A 22,973-nucleotide genomic window follows, 5' to 3' on the forward strand; every position below is an offset into this window, starting at 1 on the left:
TGTCTCAAATAAGCTTCAGATATTTTCAGTCAACATTTCTCAATTACTCCATCTTTGCATATCTTACTGTCAGACGTCACAACTACATGAGTGCTAAAACATTTTGAAGTGTGCTTTGAAGATCTCATTGGCTCTTCTGATTGCTGAATACGTTTAATTTCAACAAGATGGCCGGGACTGCCACATATTGAATGCAACAATAGACTTGTTATGAGAGAGGTTCTGTGTATGGGTGATTTCTCTCATTGGTGATGTGAAATGGCCACCCAGATCTTATGATTTTACTGTGGAGTATTTGAAATATTGTGTGTGAATCAACAAATCACGATCTATTCCATCCTGAAGGCTGAGATCCAGTGTTTAACATCAGAACTAGAGTTGTAAGTATGCCAAAAAGTTTTTGGAAAATTTAAATGAAAGAACTAGAGAGAGTTTGCAGAGTCATGGTTGACATTTGATTGATTTCATATTTCAAACATTATCACAGGTCATATACACTGCAGTAATAGGTAAATTACTTAATTTCATCAATAAATTTATGTCATTATATGCTCAAAAGGAGCGATCAATATGGCACAATCCTTATTTGCGAGCTCACCATACATAGTCCTTGTAGCATCACACGAATGTCCTGTCGATTTTAAAATAATTAGACTAGTGAGTGAGTGTTGTTCATGTGCGTACATCTTGCAGACATTTGTTCAGGCTTATAGGCAATGTCAATAATTTATTCACTGATGAAAATTTTTCTCACCAGTCCATTGCATTTTGAAAGAAATAGAGATTTTCACAAATAAGTTATCATCAAATTATTTTTAGAAAAAACTGACGTACTGTTAGATGTATTTAGAAAAACTAGATGGAAATATTATGATAGTGGAGATCTGAATCTAGATTTTGATGTAACAACATATAAACAAGTGTCACTGAACAGAAAAATCTCCTAAGATACTACAGTTATCACTCTGTTAATAAAGGCTGACTCGCATTTGATGGAACCGAACATCACGCCAGTTCTAAACATTACACAGTGCATTTCTGTTACTGCATTCACACTGGCCATCATTTGCACAGAATGTCATGTCACATCCCCGTTAAGGTTTCTTGGGAAGAACGTTTTGAGGTTGGAGTGTGGGTAGGGGAACTGCGTCTTTGTCTGCTAACAACAGAAGTTAAACAATCTTAGCCCAGCTTAGTCATTTTATAGTAGTGTATTTGTGCTTTTCCTTCCTCTATACCTTTATTTTGTTATTTTGCTTTGTTTTCATAACAAATGTTAAATGTTCCATGAAGACATGGCTATTGCTCCATTGAGTGCTCTTACATATGTGAGTCTATGTGTCTAAAAGCGAAAAATGGTTTAGATTTTACAATAACAGAACAGAGCTGATGCCTACACACCTAAACAAGGACATAAATTGATGAAGAAATTTTTATTAAATAAGTTTTTATAATTAAGTGAAAAGTAAACTCTATTGAAGGAGAAAAATACAGTTGTTTATGATATTATTTCAAAGTATCAAAAAACGTAACGGATAAGTTAACCAGTCTCTAAATAGTCCGTTACAAATACCGTTTGATCTGTTTGTATGGTTATGTTTCCCTAGCAAACAAATTTCAATGTTTTGAAATACTGTTTCACTTCTCAGCAGTTTAACATACTAAATTCATCAAGAGCATCCGTTGTTCAGTTTGATGGTACATTGTGTAATGTGTCAGTCCATTCAGTTCTATTGACCTCTACTGCGAATGGGCTTTGATAGACTCATAAAAAATCAAGCACGTCTTGACAGTATTTGTGTCACTTTTTAAGCAACAGAAGAATCATGTGATGTGGCAGTGTTTCCATTATCTGATCATTAATCTGTATCTTTAAATTATACTGTAGGCATATAACTATGCCTGTCCAGAGAGTTGTTATCATCTGAACTGCCACTGAGGATAAAAGTAAAATGTTTCATAAGTCCTTCACTGACAGATTCTGGTTTTGTCAGTATTATGGTAACATATGTCAATTTAAAAAATTATTTGCCAGCTAAGATAATATTTAATATGTTTTTAACGCATTTTAACACAATTTAATGACAGAATTCCTGTAAGAAATGCAAAGTAAGTGCTAGTTTAGTCTGTGTTAAATGTGGGAATGAGTATAAAAAAGCCATTGCAGAACCCAAAAAAACACAATCTCAGTAATATTAAGAGTCCCATCAATAAACTTCATAGAACATAATAAATAATGTTGCTAAATATGCAACAAATAACAAAATTAATATCTCTCCTCAAAAAATCTAGTTTTTTATATTATATCAGTTGAAGAATTAGAAAGTGTCCATATCAAACTTGGTTCATCAGAATTATATTCAACAAATGCATGTATCTCATCAATAAATACAAGTGTGCTTATCTCCTCTGTGATCTTGCCTGGGTTTGTTCCAAGAATAGTAAAGCTGTTCAAATCATTAGACAGTGTAAGATATGTATATAACATCTTGCAAGAAATTGAAGAAAATAATAGAGTTACTGTACATCATTTAATGTACTATATAAAAGAGTGTATAACTGATAGATATGTTTCTGATGAACCTTAAGTATCTCAAGTAGTTCCAGCATATAAAAAGATAGATATAGACTCTCCTTCAAGTTGAAAAACAATTTCTATAGTACCAGCTTTTCTAAAGAATTGGAATGTATAACTTACCAGTTGTTATCTAGGAATAATTAGTACATCACAACATGATTTCAAGAAAAACTTGTCCTGTGTTGATGATATAGCCTCTGTACTCAAATACCTACCTCAAGTATTTGAGAATAAGTACTCTGCTCAAGTCACTTTTGTGACATAAGGAAAGCCTTTGCCTGTGTAGAGCATACACTACTTCTAGAAAGAATAGACTACTATGACATTAGGGATAACAGCCTTAAACTATTAAAAACAGATCTATCGAATTTCAAGAAAGTTGTCTGTGTTGGCAAAGAAATGTCCAGTACAGAACAAGTTGAGGTAGGTGTTTCACAGGGAACTATACTGGGCCTTTTCTTGTTCCCAATAACGATTTAACTATTTATTGGCTATTTCCTTTTAGTCCGTTACCTATAAGCAAGAATAGACTAAATGTTGTATATTAACTTTCATGAACAGCACATAATATTCTAACACTATTTCAAATATGTTAGTATAACTAAGCATTATGATATTTAAGTGGAGGATCTACATAAAATGTTTACATAAAAAGAAAATAATAATGAAAGTCTATGTACTACCATTTGGCCATCTGGTGCACAGATGTATGTCCTTCCACAAACCAGAAGGCATGTGCCACTAGTCTACTACAGTATGCAGCACTGGTGTATCAATAATTTTGGAGTTTGTAATTCTGGACTATGCTACTATAAACACTACATTACACAATACTACACTGCTGTACTTGACATCAGAACCAAGCTAGTTACCTCATTTGTCCAGATGGGTAGGCCCTGGTGGACTGAAGTACAATTCAGCATTCACAGGAGTTGTGCTACTGTGCATCCAGATCCTCCTTGAGTCTAATCTCCTCACTGCTTCCAGAAGGTTGTTACAGGTGTATGTTCTGCTGTGGTGCATCTCATTGTTGTGATGTATGCTCTCTTCCTGGTTGTCTCTCAGTCATGTAGGCTTGCAGTTCATAAGCTGATATATTAGCTACCATTCCAATTCTGCTTGTGCCACAGTTCCACATTTCTTATTATGTTATAGGCTGTTGTTTGTTTTCTAGACAAAATAGTTACCTAATGTCTCAAGAAATAGCCTACTATTTTAATATAATTTACCCCTTATGTTGGCAGATACTACACTTATCAAATCATCTTCATAGGCAATGCACCATGTAGTGTTTGTTACACTCAAGTTCGATCAGTAATGGTTCTGTGTCAACATCCCAGAACTCTGGACGACAAACAGAACCCTGTCGGCCACCTGTGGTGATGTTTTCTTTTGTGGCGGCGTTCGTATCGACAAACAATTCGCTGTAGAAACGGCTTACGAAGTCACCGCCACACTTTTAATAGCGGGCCAACCGGTCCGCTGGAACTGTGAACAGAAAGATGAAAACCCAAACACTCTGATTAAATAGAAGTCGGTACTTATCTTTATTAACGAAGATACAGAAACACAGTAGTGAACTCCGTGTCTACAGAAATCTGTCTAGTTCGAGTCGGAGCGGCTAGGTCAGCGTCGGCTGACGACAAACAACAACTCTGCTGCGATGAACACACAACTGACTAGCAAGTACACAATTCGGTGGCGAGTATACAACTGAGCGGCGAATACAGAACTGTCCTAGCACTCGCGACTCCAGCGCTTAAGAAACCAGAAGCCAGCGGTGGCGCGCGCAGACTTGCGGCGATTTCCTGTCTCGCTGGCGCTGCTTATGCGGACGGCGTCCAGACTTTGATGCTGCCAACCTTTTGACAGCCGGCTCGGGTGGCATTACTGGCTAGGATATAACACTCCTCCTCCCCAAATCGCCGCACCGTCGTTGAATAATGACGTGGCGAGCGTCGACGGCGGGGGAGGGGTCTGGCCGCAGGCGTAGCAGAAGAGACCGGGGCAGAGACTTGTCGGTGGCAGTCCCCGGTCTGCACCCCAGCATTGGCTGCGCGGGGCCTCGGGAAACACCGACTGAAAACCGAGGTCAGGGTGCACGCCTGTGACCACGGGCGCAGCTTCTGGTACTGGACGCGACGGGGCGTCGGGACCCACGAAGAGAGGCAGCGTCTCCTGACGCTGCGTCGACGGCTGCTGAGTGGGCGCCGGACAAGGTGCTGCGGTGTCAGACTCCTTGGGGGTGCCCAAGGAAAGCGGCTGCAGGACAGGCTGCACAGCCACCGCTTGGGAAGGCGGCCCGACTGCGGGGTCGACGTCCATCAGCTCCGAAGGTGGTGGCGACTGAAGAGGGACCGCAGGCGCCGGAGCGACCACCTGGGGCGCTCCCGGATGAAGCTGCGCGGGAGGCATCAACGGGACGGGCTGTCGGCGTGGTAGCGGCGACGGCTGCTGCTGCTGCCCTGGGGGCGGCAGCGAAGTCGGAAGGCGCGGCTGGAACCCGCCGCGGACCAAATCTGTGGACAAAGAACGAGCGGCAGAATCCGGGCGGCCAGCGCGGCGCAACTGGTTCTGATGCCTCCTGTGCACCCCAGTAGCACCTTGAACAGTATAAAAACCGCGACCCTGGACACTTATCACGGTACCACGTTCCCAACGACAGCGACGTGATAAACTGAAAAAAAACGGCGTCGTTGCGCTGAAAACGCGTGCGATGCTCAGAAGCGGCGGGTCGATCCGGGGGGTGCAACAACCGTAGTAGGGTGCGATGACGACGGCCGTGGAGAAGCTCCGCAGGCGAAGGGCCGTCGCGTGGCGTGGTCCGGTACGACGACAGGAACGTGATGAGGGCCTGCTGACGAGAGTGCGTAGCACGAAGGCGGTCCATATGATCCTTGAATGTGCGTACAAAACGTTCCGCTGCACCATTCGATTGAGGGTGGAACGGCGGAGTAAGAACATGGCGAATGCCTTTGGCAGAACAAAAACTTTCAAATTCAGCAGAGGTAAATTGTGGACCATTGTCAGACACTAAAACTTCTGGAAGACCCTCAATACAAAAAATTGAAGTCAACGCCTGTATAGTTTGTGGACTGCATGGGCACAACAAACGGAAAATTACTAAATGCATCTATCACGATGAGCCAACGAGAATTCCAATATGGACCAGCGAAATCAATATGTACTCGCTGCCAGGGACCGGCAGGGCGTGCCCACTCAAAATAGCGTTGAGGCGGAGCAGCTTGGTGTTCGGCACACGTCGAACAATCTGTAGACATCTGCGTAATCTGCTTATCAATGCCGATCCATGTACAATGACGGCGGGCAAGCTGCTTGGTGCGGACCACTCCCCAATGACCTTGATGCAACAAGTCGAGGACCTTGGATTGGAGCACTTGGGGAACCACTACACGAAGCTGGTCATTCTCGGTGCGTAACAGCAAAACTCCGTGCGAAACAGACAACAGATGACGTTGCGGATAATAGCGACGAACCACATGATCTGATATGTCCTTTGCCTTGGACGGCCAACCACGTTGAACAAAACGTAATAGTAAACTCAGATGAGGATCCGTAGCTGTCTCACGTGCCACCTGACGATAATCAATCGGAAAATCCCGGAGGGATTGATGCTCATCGGCGTCAATCTGATGGCAAGAGTCGTCAGAGGAATCGAAGACATCATCCGCAGCAATCGGCAATCTAGAAAGCGCGTCAGCGTTTGCATGCTGAGCTGTAGGGCGATACAGTATCTCATACTGGTATTGTGATAACAAAAGAGCCCAACGTTGTATTCTCTGAGCTGTCCGCTGAGGAACTGGTTTAGACGGATGAAACAGTGACGTCAGGGGCTTGTGATCTGTTACTAAATAGAATGATCTACCATAGAGGTAGTGATGGAATTTTGTGACACCGAACACAATAGCCAACGCTTCCTTGTCCAATTGGCTATAATTACACTGAGCTTTGTTTAGCAATTTAGATGCGAACGCAATAGGACGTTCGGTGTTACCGACTCGGTGAGACAACACAGCACCGAGGCCGAATGAAGAGGCATCACAAGCTAACACCAGAGGCTTGTTAAGGTCGTAATGGACCAGACAACGATCAGTCAATAAAGCCTCTTTAAGCTGCTGAAAGGCTGATTGGCAATCAGCTGACCACACAAACGGAACATTCTTACGGCGGAGACGATGCAACGGTGCAGCAATCTGTGATGCATTAGGTATAAACCTAATATAATATGTCAATTTGCCAAGAACTGCTTGCAATTCATGCAGATTGCGAGGAGCGGGCAAGTCACGAATAGCTGCTACATGTGACTGGGAGGGATGAATGCCTTGAGCATTAATAACATGTCCCAGATACTCCATCTCCGTAAGGAAAAATGAACATTTATCGATGTTGCAACGTAGGCCTGCCTGAGACAACACTGTAAACAAACACTCCAAATTACGGAAATGTTCAGCAGGCGTCCGACCGGACACAACAATATCGTCTAAATAGTTGCAACACGATGGCACATTAGCCAGAAGTTGTGACAAAAAACGCTGAAAAACAGCTGGAGCTGACGCTCAACCAAAAGGCAAACGCAGAAAACGGAACAACCCCAACGACGTGTTTATGACAAAATACTGTTGTGATTGCTCGTCGAGGGGCAATTGCAAATATGCTTCACGGAGATCAATTTTGGAAAAGAAACGAGCTTCCCCTAACTTATCCATCAGCTCGTCCGGTCTAGGCAAAGGAAAAGAATCAATGACAGTCTGAGGGTTAACTGTCGACTTAAAATCAGCACACAAACGTAACTTGCCAGACGGTTTCTTTATAATAACTAAGGGAGAAGCCCACTGGCTCGCTGAAACGGGTTGAATAACACCGTTGTTTTGCCAACGACGAAGTTCATCTGCTACAGGTGCCCGGAGGGCGTGAGGCACTGGACGAGCATGAAAAAATCGAGGCTGAGCATTATCTTTTAACGTAATATGAGCGGCAAAGTTCGCAGCACTAACCTAGTTCGTCTTTAAATATGTCACTGTATTGTTTACACAAATCGGTTATGCTGTCTTGAGGAACAACAACAGAATTAATTAGCAACACATTGTCTTGGATAGACAGGCCAAACAAGTCAAAACAGTAATCCGAAAATGTTTACACTGTCTGTAGCGCGGAGCACTGTGAATGAAACTGTTTTTGTATTGCCACGGAATGTGGCTGGCACGCTACATACACCTAACACAGGAATTTGTTCGTCACTATAAGTAGCCAAAGAATGTTTTGCCGCTGAAAGTTTAGGGCGGCCGATAGCCGCATACGTAGCACTATTTATGAGAGTCACAGACGCACCAGTGTCTAATTGAAAATTGAAGGTCTTATCCTGGATGCGTAGCTTCACAAATAGTTTATTACACTGTCTCTGGATCGGTGCAGTGGAGGCGGAAGACACAAAATCAGCGCGTGTTCGCTGCTTACGACAACTCGTGGGTTGGGCGGGTGGAACAACAACTCCCGCTTCACTTGCAGTCTGTACATTACTTTTTACAGCGTTTGAAATACGCTTGGGTCGCATAGCAGAGGGCTGGGTGGGTGGCTTATTGCGAACAAGTTTATTACCCACACGAACCGTGGAAGAGTCTTTAAACGCGACCTTCTGGACGGGCTGGCTTTGAAGAACATGAATATCCATGGGCTGGGCAGCACTAGAATTGTTCTTGCGTTTACGCAAACAAACAGTCTGGATGTGTCCTTTCCTTTGACAAAAGTGACAAACCGCGTTTCTTAACGGGCAACGTTCACGAGGATGAGCAAGAACACACTTAGGGCAAGACTTAACTCTATCATTTTGCACACGCGGCTGACGAATGTGTTTAACATGACGCGGCCGGCTAGTGTTTACAGTCTGACTCTGCCGGTGGGGCCGCGGGCGTGACATAACTTGCTTAGCACAGGCAATTTGAGAAATACATGGCTGATCTAACTCACACTCAGCATAGTCAAAGGTATCTTGGGCTTCAATGATGTTCATCACAGTCTCTAATGACGGGTCAGGCAACTTTAAGATAGCAGCACGAATACGAGAATCTGCAATGTTTTGAGTAATAGCGTCTCGTAACATGACATCACTGTAGGAAGCTCCACACACACAATTAAATCGGCACTGACGGGTGAGGCCCCGTAAATCTGTTAACCACTGTTTATTAGATTGATGTGGCAGTTTCTTTAATCTGAAGAACTTGAATCTGGCTGCTGCCACACGAACTCGCGACTCGAAATACTCAGCAAGCTTGTTAACAACAACGTCATAGTCTAAAGCTTCTGGCTTGGATTCCGGGAACAACTTACAAAGTAGTCGATAGACTTCCACGCCTGCAGTGGAAATTAAATAAAGCTGCCGCTCAGTACCCGTGATTTTGTAGACTGTCATGTGCGCCTGCAACTGCGCGAAATATTCTCGCCATTCTTCTCTTGATGCATCAAAAGCACGGAAAGGTGGTGCTGCCTGTGCTTGTTCCTGTTGTGTTGGAGGGTTAGCCGCTTGTTTGGTGATTGCTTCCACCAGACTTTGTATTTGCTGACTCTGTAACAAGATCAACTGTTGTAATTCGGCAGACATAGTGAACACAAATTAAACCAGCCCCCAAAATTTTGTCGCTATAATTAGTATAACCAGAAACAAGTTGAACCAGCCCTGCACACGAGTTCGGAAGCCCTCGTCGCCAGTTTTGTGGCGGCGTTCGTAACGACAAACAATTCGCTGTAGAAACGGCTTACGAAGTCACCGCCACACTTTTAATAGCGGGCCGACCGGTCCGCTGGAACAGTGAACAGAAAGATGAAAACCCAAACACTCTGATTAAATAGAAGTCGGTACTTATCTTTATTAACGAAGATACAGAAACACAGTAGTGAACTCCGTGTCTACAGAAATCTGTCTAGTTCGAGTCGGAGCGGCTAGGTCAGCGTCGGCTGACGACAAACAACAACTCTGCTGCGCTGAACACACAACTGACTAGCAAGTACACAATTCGGTGGCGAGTATACAACTGAGCGGCGAATACAGAACTGTCCTAGCGCTCGCGACTCCAGCGCTTAAGAAACCAGAAGCCAGCGGTGGCGCGCGCAGACTTGCGGCGATTTCCTGTCTCGCTGGCGCTGCTTATGCGGACGGCGTCCGGACTTTGATGCTGCCAACCTTTTGGCAGCGGGCTCGGGTGGCATTACTGGCTAGGATATAACATTTTCCACAAATGTCTTTCCAGGACATTCTAATACCACCTGCCTGTCTCTACAATAATCTCTTTTGCTGTCTCGGTTTTTAGAACAAGGCAGGCCACAATAAATTATCAGACATCCTAGCTATATCAATCATCATGTCTACAACATACTTGTTTTATGAGATATTCACAATATTCATTGCATGACTCATGACATCATCAGTGGATTTTCGTTTCCTGAATCTTCACTACAGGGGGCTCATGCCTACTAACTCTGTGTGGTTCCTCAGTCAGTGGCATGGAACCTTACGATCATCATAATAAAATAAGGGAAATCAGAGCTCGCGTAGAAAGGTATAGGTGTTCATTGTTTCCACGCACTGTTTGAGAGAGAAATAACAGAGAATTGTCGTGAAGGTGGTTCGATGAACTGTCTGCCAGGCACTCCAGTGAGATTTACAGAATATCCACGTAGATGTAAATGTACATCATTATCCCATAGGATCTTCTCAGGGTTGATAATATACAGGGCTATTACAAATGATTGAAGCGATTTCACAGCTCTACAATAACTTTATTATTTGAGATATTTTCAAAATGCTTTGCACACACATACAAAAACTCAAAAAGTTTTTTTAGGCATTCACAAATGTTCGCTATGTGCCCCTTCAGTGATTCGGCAGACATCAAGCCGATAATCAAGTTCCTCCCACACTCGGCGCAGCATGTCCCCATCAATGAGTTGCAAAGCATTGTTGATGCGAGCTCGCAGTTCTGGCACGTTTCTTGCTAGAGGAGGTTTAAACACTGAATCTTTCACATCACTATGCGTGAAACTTGCCTGCACGCGTTCAACCGTTTCTTCGCTCACTGCAGGCCGACCCGTTGATTTCCCCTTACAGAGGCATCCAGAAGCTTTAAACTGAGCATACCATTGCCAAATGGAGTTAGCAGTTGGTAGATCTTTGTTGAACTTCGTCCTGAAGTGTCGTTGCACTGTTATGACTGACTGATGTGAGTGCATTTCAAGCACGACATACGCTTTGTCGGCTCCTGTCGCCATTTTGTCTCACTGCGCTCTCGAGCGCTCTGGCAGCAGAAACCTGAAGTGCGGCTTCAGCCGAACAAAACTTTATGAGTTTTTCTACGTATCTGTAGTGTGTCGTGACCATATGCCAATGAATGGAACTACAGTGAATTTATGAAATCGCTTCAATCATTTGTAATAGCCCTGTAGTAGGTGATACAACTTTATTTGTCGCAAATTTGTACAGAAAACCGCAGACATCTGTTACCACTTGGTTGTTAATGTACGCCTCCCACTCTTATACTCTTGTTTGGGATAGAAGTTCCGTATATCGTTGTTTGACTTTTCCATAGAAACTCAGCCTTCTTTGTCATTCCGCTAAGGATCTCGGGCAGTATCTTCTTGCCTGCCTTGTTCTATGTCTTAAGGACTGTAGGCCAAGATTCCAGGGAATGTTAAATCCTTTTGACTTCCTACCAATGCTGAGACTACCTTGTCTTCTGCCATCTGCAGTGCTCACACCGATTCATCGACTTCGTCGTTAACATCAAATCTGCTTGCTTGCAGTAGTTGTATCTTGAATTCTGCCTTTAAAAGTTCCAAATTCACTTTGCATAGATTATATAGTCGCTTGGCCTGTATGTTACCGTCTAAGTCATTATCTGCAGTGTGAAGTAAATGAGATTATGGTCATCTGTTCTAAGTCCATCACAGACCTTCCAGTTTGCAGTGAGGTCACTGACTTTCGAATCTGAATGGTGGTATCTCTATTTTTTGCCACACATGTGCGATTTTCGAAAGTAAGTGGGTTGAGAGGGCTCTTCATGACAGTAAGGTCAGGCTCTTGCATGTCATCCTGCAAGCAGAGTCCTCTTTAATCAGGTACTGTGCTATGCCACATTATTGATTCTGCATTTGTGTCCATTGCAAAAAAGTGTCCTTCATGTTGACCCAGTATTGCTGCTGTTTTTGAGTTTTCTATATTTGGTTGTATCTCGTGACTGTATAGAAAATATTGTTTCATTGTCGTAGAGATGAGAGTTGGTGATTAATGACCTACAATCATTTATTAAATTCAGTGCAGCACCATATGGAAATGATACCACTCTGCTTTACATTAGTAATGATTACAGTAGCCTTATCACTTGTGTTGCAAAGACTATTGCTCAACAATCCTTTAGGTTCAATACAAACAGATTCTTACTGAATAAAAACAAAATGCAACAGATGGTTTTCAGTCTGAAAGACAAGATTCTGTCAGACGATCCAGGTTATGTTAAGTTTTTATAGTATATTTAGATGATAAATTATCTTGGGATAATATGTATGATGTGTTAGTGGTATATTGTATAGAGTAATTTATTTGTTAAGCTGGTTTATGGTTTGTGTATTTTAAAAGTATGTTAGAACATCCTATTTTTTCTTGTTTCCAAAACTTAATGTCATATGCTATTACTGAGATGTGACAAGGTAGTAGTAGGCAAAACACAACAGGGAATAACAATATTAATGTGGTAATATTAAACTGCAGGAGCGTCTATAGAAAGGTACCAGAACTGCTCTAATTAATAAATGGTCAGGAGGCCCACATAGTACTAGGGACAGAAAGTTGGCTGAAACCAGATATAAACAGTAATGAAATCCTAAACTCATATTGGAATGTATACCACAGACACAGGCTGGATAGTGAAGGGGGAGGCGTGTTTATAGAGATAAAAAGTGCAATAGTATCGATGGAAATTGACGGAGATCCGAAATGTGAAATAATTTGGGTTAAGGTCACAGTTAAAGCAGGCTCATACATGGTAATTGGATGTCACTATACGCCCCCTGGCTCAGCAGCTGTTGTGGCAGAGCACCTGAATGAAAATTTGAAAAATATTTCGAGTAGATTTCCCGACCATTTTATAGTTCTGGGTGGAAATTTTAATTTGCCGGATATAGACTGGGGACTCAAATGTTTATAACGGGCGGCAGGGACAAAGAATCCAGTGAAATTCTTTTTTTTTAAGTGCATTATTTGAAAACTACGTTGGGCAGTTAAACAGAGAACTGACTCGTGGCAATAACATATTAGACCTTCTGGTAACAAACAGACTCGAACTATTTGAAACAGTTAAAGTAGAACACGGAACCAGCGATCATAAAGCGGTTTCCGTATCGATGATTTCAGCCTTAAATAGAAATATTAAAAAAGGTAGGAAGATTTCAGAGTACTTGACGGATCAACACAAAAGTTTTGTCTCAAGTACAGATAGTGCTGAGGATCAGTGCACAAAGTTCAACACCATCATATAATATGCATTAGATGGGTATGTGCCAAGCAAGATCGTAAGAGCCGGCCGAAGTGGCCATGCAGTTCTAGGTGCTGCAGTCTGGAACCGCAAGACCGCTACGGTCACAGGTTCGAATCCTACCTTGGGCATGGATGTGTGTGCTTTCCTTAGGTTAGTTAGGTTTAAGTAGTTCTAAGTTCTAGGGGACTGATGACCTCAGATGTTAAGTCCCATAGTGCTCAGAGCCATTTGAACCAAGATCGTAAGAGATGGAAAAAGCCACCGTGGTACAACAACCGAGTTAGAAAACTGCCACAGAAGCAAAGGGGAACTTCACAGCAAAAACATAAACATAACCAAAGCCTTACAGACAAACAAAAATTACGCGAAACGAAATGTAGTGTGAGGAGGGCTATGCGAGAGGCGTTCAATGAATTCGAAAGTAAAGTTCTATCTACTGACTTGGCAGAAAATCCTGTGAAATTTTGGTCTTATGTCAAAGCGGTGGGTGGATCAAAACAAAATGTCCAGACACTCTGTGACCAAAATGGTACTGAAACAGAGGATGACAGACTAAAAGCCGAAATACTACATGTCTTTTTGCAAAGCTGTTTCACAGAGGAAGACTGCACTGTAGTTCCTTCTGTAGATTGTCGCACAGATGACAAAACGGTAGACTTCGAAATAGATGACAGAGGGATAGATAAACAGTTCCATTTTACAAAAAGTACGCGAAGGAACTTGCCCCCTTCTTGCAGCGGTGTAGCATGGGTCTCTAGAAGAGCTTAGCATTCCAAAGGATGGGAAAAGGGCACAGGTCATCCCCGTTTTCAAGAAGGGACGTCGAACAGATGTGTAGAACTATAGACCTATATCTCTAACGTCGATCTGTTGTAGAATTTTGGAACATGTATTATGTTCGAGTATAATGACTTTTCTGGAGACTAGAAATCTACCCTGTAGGTATCAGCATGGTTACGTCTGATGTCAACAACTACTGCCCAATCTCTCTTCTGACTGTGTTATCCAAAATTCTTGAAAAAGTATGCATTGTAGAGTAGTTTCACACCTTTGTACAAATAAAGTTTTAACAAAATGTCAGTTTGGTTTCCAGAAGGGTTTTTCAACGGAAAATGCTATATATGCTTTCACTAGTGAAATTTTAAATGCTCTGAGTAACCAGAAGTCACCCATTGGGATTTTTTGTGATCTATCAAAGGCTTTTGATTGTGTGAATCATGGAATACTTCTAGATAAGCTCAAGTAGCTCAAGTACTGTGCTATGAATGGGACAGTGCTCAAGTGGTTTAAATCATACCTAACTGGAAGAGTGCAGAAAGTTGAAATAAACAGTTTACATAATATGCAAAAAACTGGTGATTTCTCAAACTGGGGAACAATCAAGAATGGGGTGGCACCAAGGTTCGGTCTATGGTCATCTGCTGTTCTTAATATATATTAATGACTTGCCATTCTTTATTCACGAAGATGCAAAGCTGGTGCTTTTTGCCGATGATACAAGTATAGCTATCACACCCAACAGACAAGAATTAACTGGTGAAATTGTAAATGATGTTTTTCAGAAAATCGTTCAGTGGTTCTCTGCAAATGGGCTCTCATTGATCTTTGACAAAACACAGTATATACAGTTCCACACAGTAAATGGAATTACCCCATTAATAAATATAGTCTTTGATCAGAAATAGGTAGCTAAAGTAGAAAATTCAAAACTTCTAGGTACATGCATAGATGAGGTTTTGAACTGGATAAAACACACTGAGGATCTGCTGAAACGTTTGAGTTCAGATACTTATGCTATTAGGGTCATTGCAAATTTTGGCGATATATATCTGAGTAAATTAGATTACCACACCTATTTTCAGTCTCTGCTTTCGTATGGCATCATATTCTGGGGTAACTCATTATTGAGTAAAAGAGTGTTCATTGCACAAAAGTGTGTAGTCAGAATAATTGCTAGAGCTCATCCAAGATCATCCTGCAGACACTTATTTAAAGAGCTGGATATCTTCACTGTAGCCTCACAATATATGTATTCACTTATGAAATTTGCTATTAACAATCTGAACGAATTCAAAAATAATAGCAGTGTACACGGCTACAACAGTAGGAGAAAGGATGATCTTCACTACTCAAGGTTAAATATAACTTTGGCTCAGAATGGGGTAAATTATGCTGCCACAAAAGTCTTTGGTCACTTACCTAATAGCATCAAAAGTCTGACAGATAGCCATATAGCACTTAAAAGGAAATTAAAAGAATTTCTTAATGGCAACTCCTCCTACTCATTGGATGAATTTTTGGATATAGTAAGTGGGTAATTCCCCAACCCCCACAAAAAAAAATTAAAAATATTGAGTGTCATGTAATATTTTGTCTAATGTAAGACCTTGTATAGACACCATTTATTAACCTGACACATTCCACATCATTACGAAGTGTCGTATTCATGATCTATGGAACAAGTACTAATCTAATCTAATCTCATTACTGTATAGCTACACTATTGATGACAAACCATTGGAAACAGTATCCGGCGTAAAATATCTAGGATCCACTATCCAGAGTGAACTTAACTGGAATGACCGCATAAAACATATAGTGGGAAAAGCAGATGCCAGATTCAGATTCAGTGGAACAATCTTAATGAAATGTAACTCATCCACGAAGGAAGTGGCTTATAAAGCACTTTTTCGACCCATTCTTGAGTATTTTTCATCTGTCTGGGTTCCCTACGTGATAGGACTGATAGAAGAGATAGATAAGATCCAATGAAGAGCTGCGCATTTCGTTTCTGGGTCGTTTGTTGGTGCGAGATCGTTACGGAGATGCTGAACAAACTCCATTGGCAGCCGTTACAAGAGAGGCATTGTGCATCACTGAGAGCTTTACTATTGAAATTTTGAGAGAGCACTTTCCAGGAAGAGCTGGACAACGTATTACTCCCCCTTCCCCCTCCCTCCCACCGCCCACATACGTCTCATGTAATGCCCATGAGGAGAAAATTCGAGGTTTTAGAGCTAATACAGAAACTGACCGACAATCATTCCTCCCACGCGCTATTCGCGAGTGGAACAGTGTTAGAGGGCTCAGTTAGTAGTACAAAAAGTACCCTCTGCCACACACCATTAGGTGGCATGGAGTATGATGTAGATGTAGACTGTCACAATCAGTTAACAGTTAGAACTCATGGTGCACAAATTATTTAATAAGCTTTCACAAACTGTACAAGATTTATCAGAACAAACGTTCAAACGAACACTGCATGATTGGTTATAGTTGAGTCTGGTAAGAAGGTCCGCTACAGTCGTAACTGGCTGGACGCAGCTGCTTCGAGCGCCTACCTCAGCCAACGATTTAATGCGATTTTGTGTAACATCTCTATGGAAACGCCTCAGTGTTATCTCCGCTCTATAGACGGTTATTGTTTCCGCCTGTAGCCGATTGTGCTTCGCAACTGACAACGGGCAACAGCGCTACCACCTGTCAGGAATCTACTCATCTATTCCTGCAATACAATGAAATTTATCAACATTGCTGTATAATACTGTAAATTTGATAAGTGCCCCATAGTTCTTTTAAATTATCAGTTGTATTGTATTGTGTGTGTGCCATTGTCTATTGTTGTAATGGCCTAAGAAAAATAAAATTATTAATATTTTTACAATACCAAAAGGAAAAATGCCCTCCACTTTGCTACAGAGAATCTAACTTTGGCACAGAAAAATGTGAAATACTCATCTATCAAACTTGATAATCTGATCTTGTTAATAAAAATGTCTGATAGAAGAGCACTGGTAAGTAGATTAAAAACTTCTTCTTTAACAAGGGCAGAAGGAGTAGGAATTAGAAGTCAGTTACAAATATGTTTATGAACAGATACTCCCACATAAATATATCCTCGGGTTTTTTAACTGATTCTGTAATCTCTTGGTCAACTGATACGTTTCACACCGTAAAGTTTCTCAAGAATATGATTTACGGAGTATGAAACAAAGTAACACAAAATATTATTCCGGTCCTTCACGCTGACGTACACCGAAGGAATGTAAGTCAACTGCGTTCACATTTTAATGTCACCCTCTTTTTGAAATTATGGTGGAGGATACTAAAATGTACGTTTCTCTTCTATTATCGACGCTCCGCGCGAGGCAGGCGGATAAATATAGTTCATCTCGCCCGCACAGTCTGAGGCGGAGATTCACATGCGAAAATTGAGATATCTTCGTTTGATGTTCACGGGTTTATGGCAGACAAGTGACATTTGCGTTCCGGCGCTGGTAAATTAGTTTGGGTTAGGGAAGAGGAGTGCTTATGGTTGGACGAACGTAACCTTTATTTTGCATTGTGTGACGAGAATATGCCTTCATCTTTGTGAGTGTCATAATGAAAATATAGCTTTAATAATTCTTGTTATGAAATGTGAATCGTGCAAAAGTATGAGATTGTATTGCTGCGGATTTAATGGTTTCGGACAAGTGTCACCATCGAAGCAAATTGATACAACAGGGTATACATTGTTTCCGCTCAAGAACGTAACGGATGTTTCGTTTTCGTGGAATTACATGGTGGTCCTTACAGGTATTCATAGTTACCTCTTTCTGAAGACTAATACGTCTTTCTTAATAGGCAATAGTTATGATCAATATTGGTTTTCTAGCATCTTAAGGGAATGACATGTTGCAGGTACAGATGTTTACGTGTCTGGGTTTGTGGAAGATGAATCGAATATTAGAAAGAAACTTATTTTGGGCGATGAAGAGAGAGCGATACAGGTAAGTCAGAAAAGGCATTCACCTAACTAAACCTTCCTGTAATTTCCTTCCTGAGACACTCCACCAAACTAAGTTTTTTAAATAATACGGTTCTGGCCACTCGAAATTATCGTGCAGCAGACAGTTTTTACAGTTTCTTTTGGGGTATTTTTCGTCGTTTGTGGAGGAATCTGCTATTCTCTGTGCAAGTATTCTAATTGGAATCGAACGTCTGATATTCAAATACCACAGTAACAGAATTTAAAATGCGCAGCATTACGTATTGCCATTGGAGAGATCAGTTTCGCCCGTAGACGTAAGCAGAGGGAGGGAAAAATAAATAAACTGAAAAGCGTTTAGTTGCGGGCTTGTTGGTTGTCTCCTATTCTGTGAACTCAAGTACCACTGTATTACATAGTTGTTTCAAATCAAGTTCTCACTTTTACTTTTAAAACACTTTATTTAAAATATACACATGTTGACTTTATTAAAATAGGCGCACGAAGACTGACTAATGCGCCTCAACACACACACATATATACACAAACATCTGTCACCACAATCGATATTTCTCGAACATACTCGATATCCGATATAAATGTATTACAATTCCAACACGCCTCCTTACATTTATATCGCGATATTTAACATATTCCTAATTTTAATGAATTTTTCTTTACATAACGACTTTGTGAATATATCTGCAACATTTTCATTCGAATCTACTTTAACAATATCAATGAGTCCCTGTAAATAATACTCATGCACAAAATGGTAATGTACTTCTATATATTTTGAATTCTTTGTGAAATTACCAAACTTCGCTATATTTAATGCTCCTGAATTATCTTCATATATGACAATAGGTTTTTCAAATTTAACATTAAAAATGTCTAAAATATCATGTACAAGTTTCACCTCGCTAACAGCTTCAGACAATGCTACATATTCTGCAAAAGTTGAAGCCTTTGTGACACTCGCTTGTTTTCTTGACTTCCAAAATACAACATTACTAAATAATCTAATTACATAACCAGAAGTTGACTTTCTATCCACACTATCACCTGCCCAATCTGAATCCACAAAACAATCTAATATCTCAGCACCTTCATTCCTACAATAGTTTAATTTCAAATCTTTAGTTAAATATAAATATTTCAAAATTCTCAAAGCATATTTAAAATGAGTACTACTGTAACAACTTTGGAATCTGCTCAAGTAATTCACACTATAGCTAATATCTGGTCTAGTACCCGAACTTATGTACAAGAGTGCACCTATCAAGTTTCTATATCTAACGTCATTACAATCTTCATACGCTGGTTCTAACTTTAAATTTACTTCCATTGGAGTTTTGTACAAGATCGAATCTTCAATTTTATATTTCGCAGCTAACGAATCAATGTATTTTTCTTGACTCAAACTCATAACTCTTGTTTCATAATCATAATTAATATCGATGCCAAGATATCTTTTTACCTCACCTAAATCTTTCATATTAAATCGCTTTGACAATAAGTTCTTAATCTTAACAATTTTTTCTTTTCTCACACAGCAAATGAGCAAATCGTCGACAAAAATAATCAAATAAATCAAGACATCTCCATCTCTCAATACATAAAGACAATAATCATATTTACTCCTTTTAAAACCTAAACTTCTTAAAAACTCGTCAAGACAATTGTACCAAGCTCAGTGCAGTGTCGGGGTTAGAGTGTGGGGCTAATATGTGCATAATAATATACTAATGAATAGATTTGATGTCAAATTTTTGGCTGTGATCCCATTTCGACTTTCTCAGTTGCTCAGGTACTCTTACAAAAACTCTACTCCCATACAACTTCAAATGAGCGCAGAATTCTGAAGGCAGCAATGGCAGCACACAAGTCCCAGTACGTATGGTTCCGTAAACTGTACATGGCTTTCTCAAGGTACACAGTTTTGAACACATTGAAAGAAATTGAAATAATTGATCTTGAATTAGATCTCGAATTGGATGATTGAAATACAACAATCCCTTTGTCCCACATGGAATTTGGCAGCTACCACAAAAGACTACAGTTTGATAATTTTCAACATTATATAACACTGTCATGTAGCTGTGGATGTGAAGACAAGTAATGTAACATTTATTTTTCTGTTTATACTGGACCATTCACTGCCATTATGAATTGGAGAGGTCCAATGAAAGAATGAAACCACGCTCTGCTACCATGTTTCAAATCAAGTTCTCACTTTTACTTTTAAAACACTTTATTTAAAATATACACATGTTGACTTTATTAAAATAGGCGCACGAAGACTGACTAATGCGCCTCAACACACACACATATATACACAAACATCTGTCACCACAATCGATATTTCTCGAACATACTCGATATCCGATATAAATGTATTACAATTCCAACAATAGTTGACTGCAAAGGACAATGTCTTGTTACCAGAATTATTTATTTCATCATTTAGTCGCAAGTCCGATACAGACACTATTGGGATTGGTAATTCTCGAAACTCACTCGTCAGTGTATGAGTAGTGAAGTCCTACCTGATTTTGGTGCGGATGGCCTAAAGTTTTAATATCAGCGTTAAAGTAAATGGTGAGTTCTGTCATTCGTATTTACAGTTCGTCAAAGAATTGAACTCCTCACTATATTACCTGTAACATTTATTTTTTCCGTTTAGGCTATATATCTAATGTGGCGTTGCCAAATAGGGACAACACAACTAAGTGATAATTACCAGTACAGTTACGAAAGTGATGCTTTGTGTGTTGTTAAAACTGTTTTTTATCTTTTATCCCGCATTTTCTATAACTTTCTACCCTAAAGTGCACTACACTATGACAATTCACCAGATGTCTGTTGTTGTTTATATAGAATTGGAGATCAGCAAAATTGTCAGCATCTTGACTGCTGCTTAACTAGACTTGACTGAAGCGAAAAATTCGTATGTGTCCTTGTGAATTCTGGCGAGTAGAACTTTTCCTGGCTCTTCCATTATTTTTCCTTCAGTTCTATGTTGCTATATTAGTCAACAGAGACAAATGGACCCATGTAGCATTACAGCCGCCACACAAAAATGGACCCATGTAGGAGGCAGGTCTTTAGAGTATAAATGGAAAGATCTTTAATGTAAATTTTGTGAGTTATTGTAGCTTAAGGACTTGGTGTTAAAAGAATACAGAATTATGTGTGCAGCACTATAATCACACTTGCAGCATCTTCATACACCTTGTCCCTTTCAAACATTTTCTTATTCTCAGGCAAGAATGCCGAAGAAACAATGACCTTGTATTGTGTGGAGGAAGTTCTTTTCCCTGCCATGCAGTGGGAATGTATGAACAGTTAACATTTTTATAAACTATTTTATAATGTATTTCACATATCTTTCACGGAGTTAGGAAATGTTTCCTCGAATTGTATTTCCTTCAAACTAGGGTACTTATGTCTCCTATTCAGTTTTCATATAAGCAATTAGAGTGGAAAGTTATTTGTATGCAAGCTGAGATACTGAGATTTAGGCACCCAACTACATAGTAAATTTCTAAAGCTTTTGTATTTACCAGTAATCAAAGAATCACATTGATCCAATATTTGCAATGCACTGACCTGTTTGTGAGAAATATATGAAATTGCAGTACATGCCTTTTTTTTTTTACCCAAATCAAGTAAACATTGATTAAATACAGAGCTCTGTAAGTTTAGCACTTTACTGTATTTAATTACAGTGTAATTAAATGAATCACTTCAGAGCATCATATTTTATAATATGAAAACAAGTGTTGGTCTTGTCAGAGGTACTGCTATTGTTTGCTAATTGATCTGGTATTGAAGTAAAAACACAGAGCTGTTGGTTTCTTCTTTCCGAATGAAGGATTGCAGTGGTGAAATTTGGTACTTTTTAGTCAGTCTCCCAACTTCGTTGCTGCCTGTGCCTCAGAGCATAAATTTGACTATGTTAATTTATCTATGTGTAGCTTTGGAATAATTCAAAGAAAATGAATTATTACTACACCTGGTGTTCAGTGATCTGTCATATTACATATACCTAAATTGCATCAGTGCAGCCCTTTTACTTTAACTGTTCATTTTTGTGCCCATATAAATTGCCTCAGCAATATATCAGTGTATCCCTCTTGTGTCACTATATCTTCCAAGTGATCTCAAAGAAAGCTTAGGCTACAGGTTATATGAGGTCTTATTTCGGTCGTCAGATATGAGTGCCAACTGGTTGGTGATAGGGGAAATTATTTTTCTCAGTACCTCCACTTTTGTTGTAGTCAGAGGTTTCTTTATTATAGATGTCATATGTTTGTATTCTTATATCATGAAACATTTCAATTAATTTCACTGCATATGCTTTCTGACTTACAAACTAGGACATAAGTATATACCCTTTTATAAGCAGGTGTTTTATCTCTCTTTGGCTATCCATTGGTCACAGAGACTAACACTTCCAAACATTAATTTGCCAGACCATTTTTAAAATGTATACCAAAGCTCTCACCAGCTCTTCTTGCATTACTTCTTGAGAATTTGCCCATGCACTTGAATATTGGTGAGTTCTTGCCATTTGAATTATTATATGCATTTCATACTTGCTGCTGCTATTCAGTTTATTAGTAAAAATCTGTCACTCTTGTTATTAATTCATGGATAGTATTTTCTGATATCTTTGTTGCCAAATGTCACTATTTCCACTGGGTTTTTTGTTTATTGTATGTCCCAAAGTTTGACTGTTGAACATGCTCCAATATGGCTTTGACTAAAGAGTTTTTTAAGACAGCAGTAAAGGAATTTTGTGTGACTATGTGTAGGTCCTAAATACAATATCCTTGTTATGGAAGGTCACATTGAAAGCTCTCTACCAGTGTCAACTGACATCAGTTTCCTTGGTTTGGTTGTTCTTTATTAATATCCAGATGGTGGTCTATGTGATTCCCAAAATAAATATCTCGCAGTTCATTTTTACAGAAACTTGTACAACCAGTTCCCTTTCAAGTTTCTCCTGAATATGGTGCTTCTTTTGATGTCACAATCCCTCATAACATAGCTGTATAGTAATTATGCATCATGAATGTCATTTATTTCTGCTGCAGAA

At 40.1% G+C, this 22,973-nt stretch overlaps 1 protein-coding gene across 1 annotated transcript in view; it reads left to right on the forward strand.

Annotated features, from left to right (window-relative positions):
- Window positions 1–17,320: 17,320 nt before the first annotated feature.
- The window catches only part of LOC126473323 (probable E3 ubiquitin-protein ligase HERC3), a 32,310-nt gene continuing 26,657 nt past the window's right edge, over window positions 17,321–22,973 (forward strand). Inside the window, exons 1-2 of the mRNA XM_050100307.1 lie at window positions 17,321–17,697; window positions 17,803–17,891. Of these exons, the coding sequence (XP_049956264.1) occupies window positions 17,532–17,697; window positions 17,803–17,891 (255 nt within the window). The 5' untranslated portion in view covers window positions 17,321–17,531. The remainder of the gene's footprint in view (window positions 17,698–17,802; window positions 17,892–22,973) is intronic.

The sequence above is a fragment of the Schistocerca serialis genome, chromosome 4 (genome assembly GCF_023864345.2).
Source record: "Schistocerca serialis cubense isolate TAMUIC-IGC-003099 chromosome 4, iqSchSeri2.2, whole genome shotgun sequence".
NCBI lineage: Eukaryota > Metazoa > Arthropoda > Insecta > Orthoptera > Acrididae > Schistocerca > Schistocerca serialis.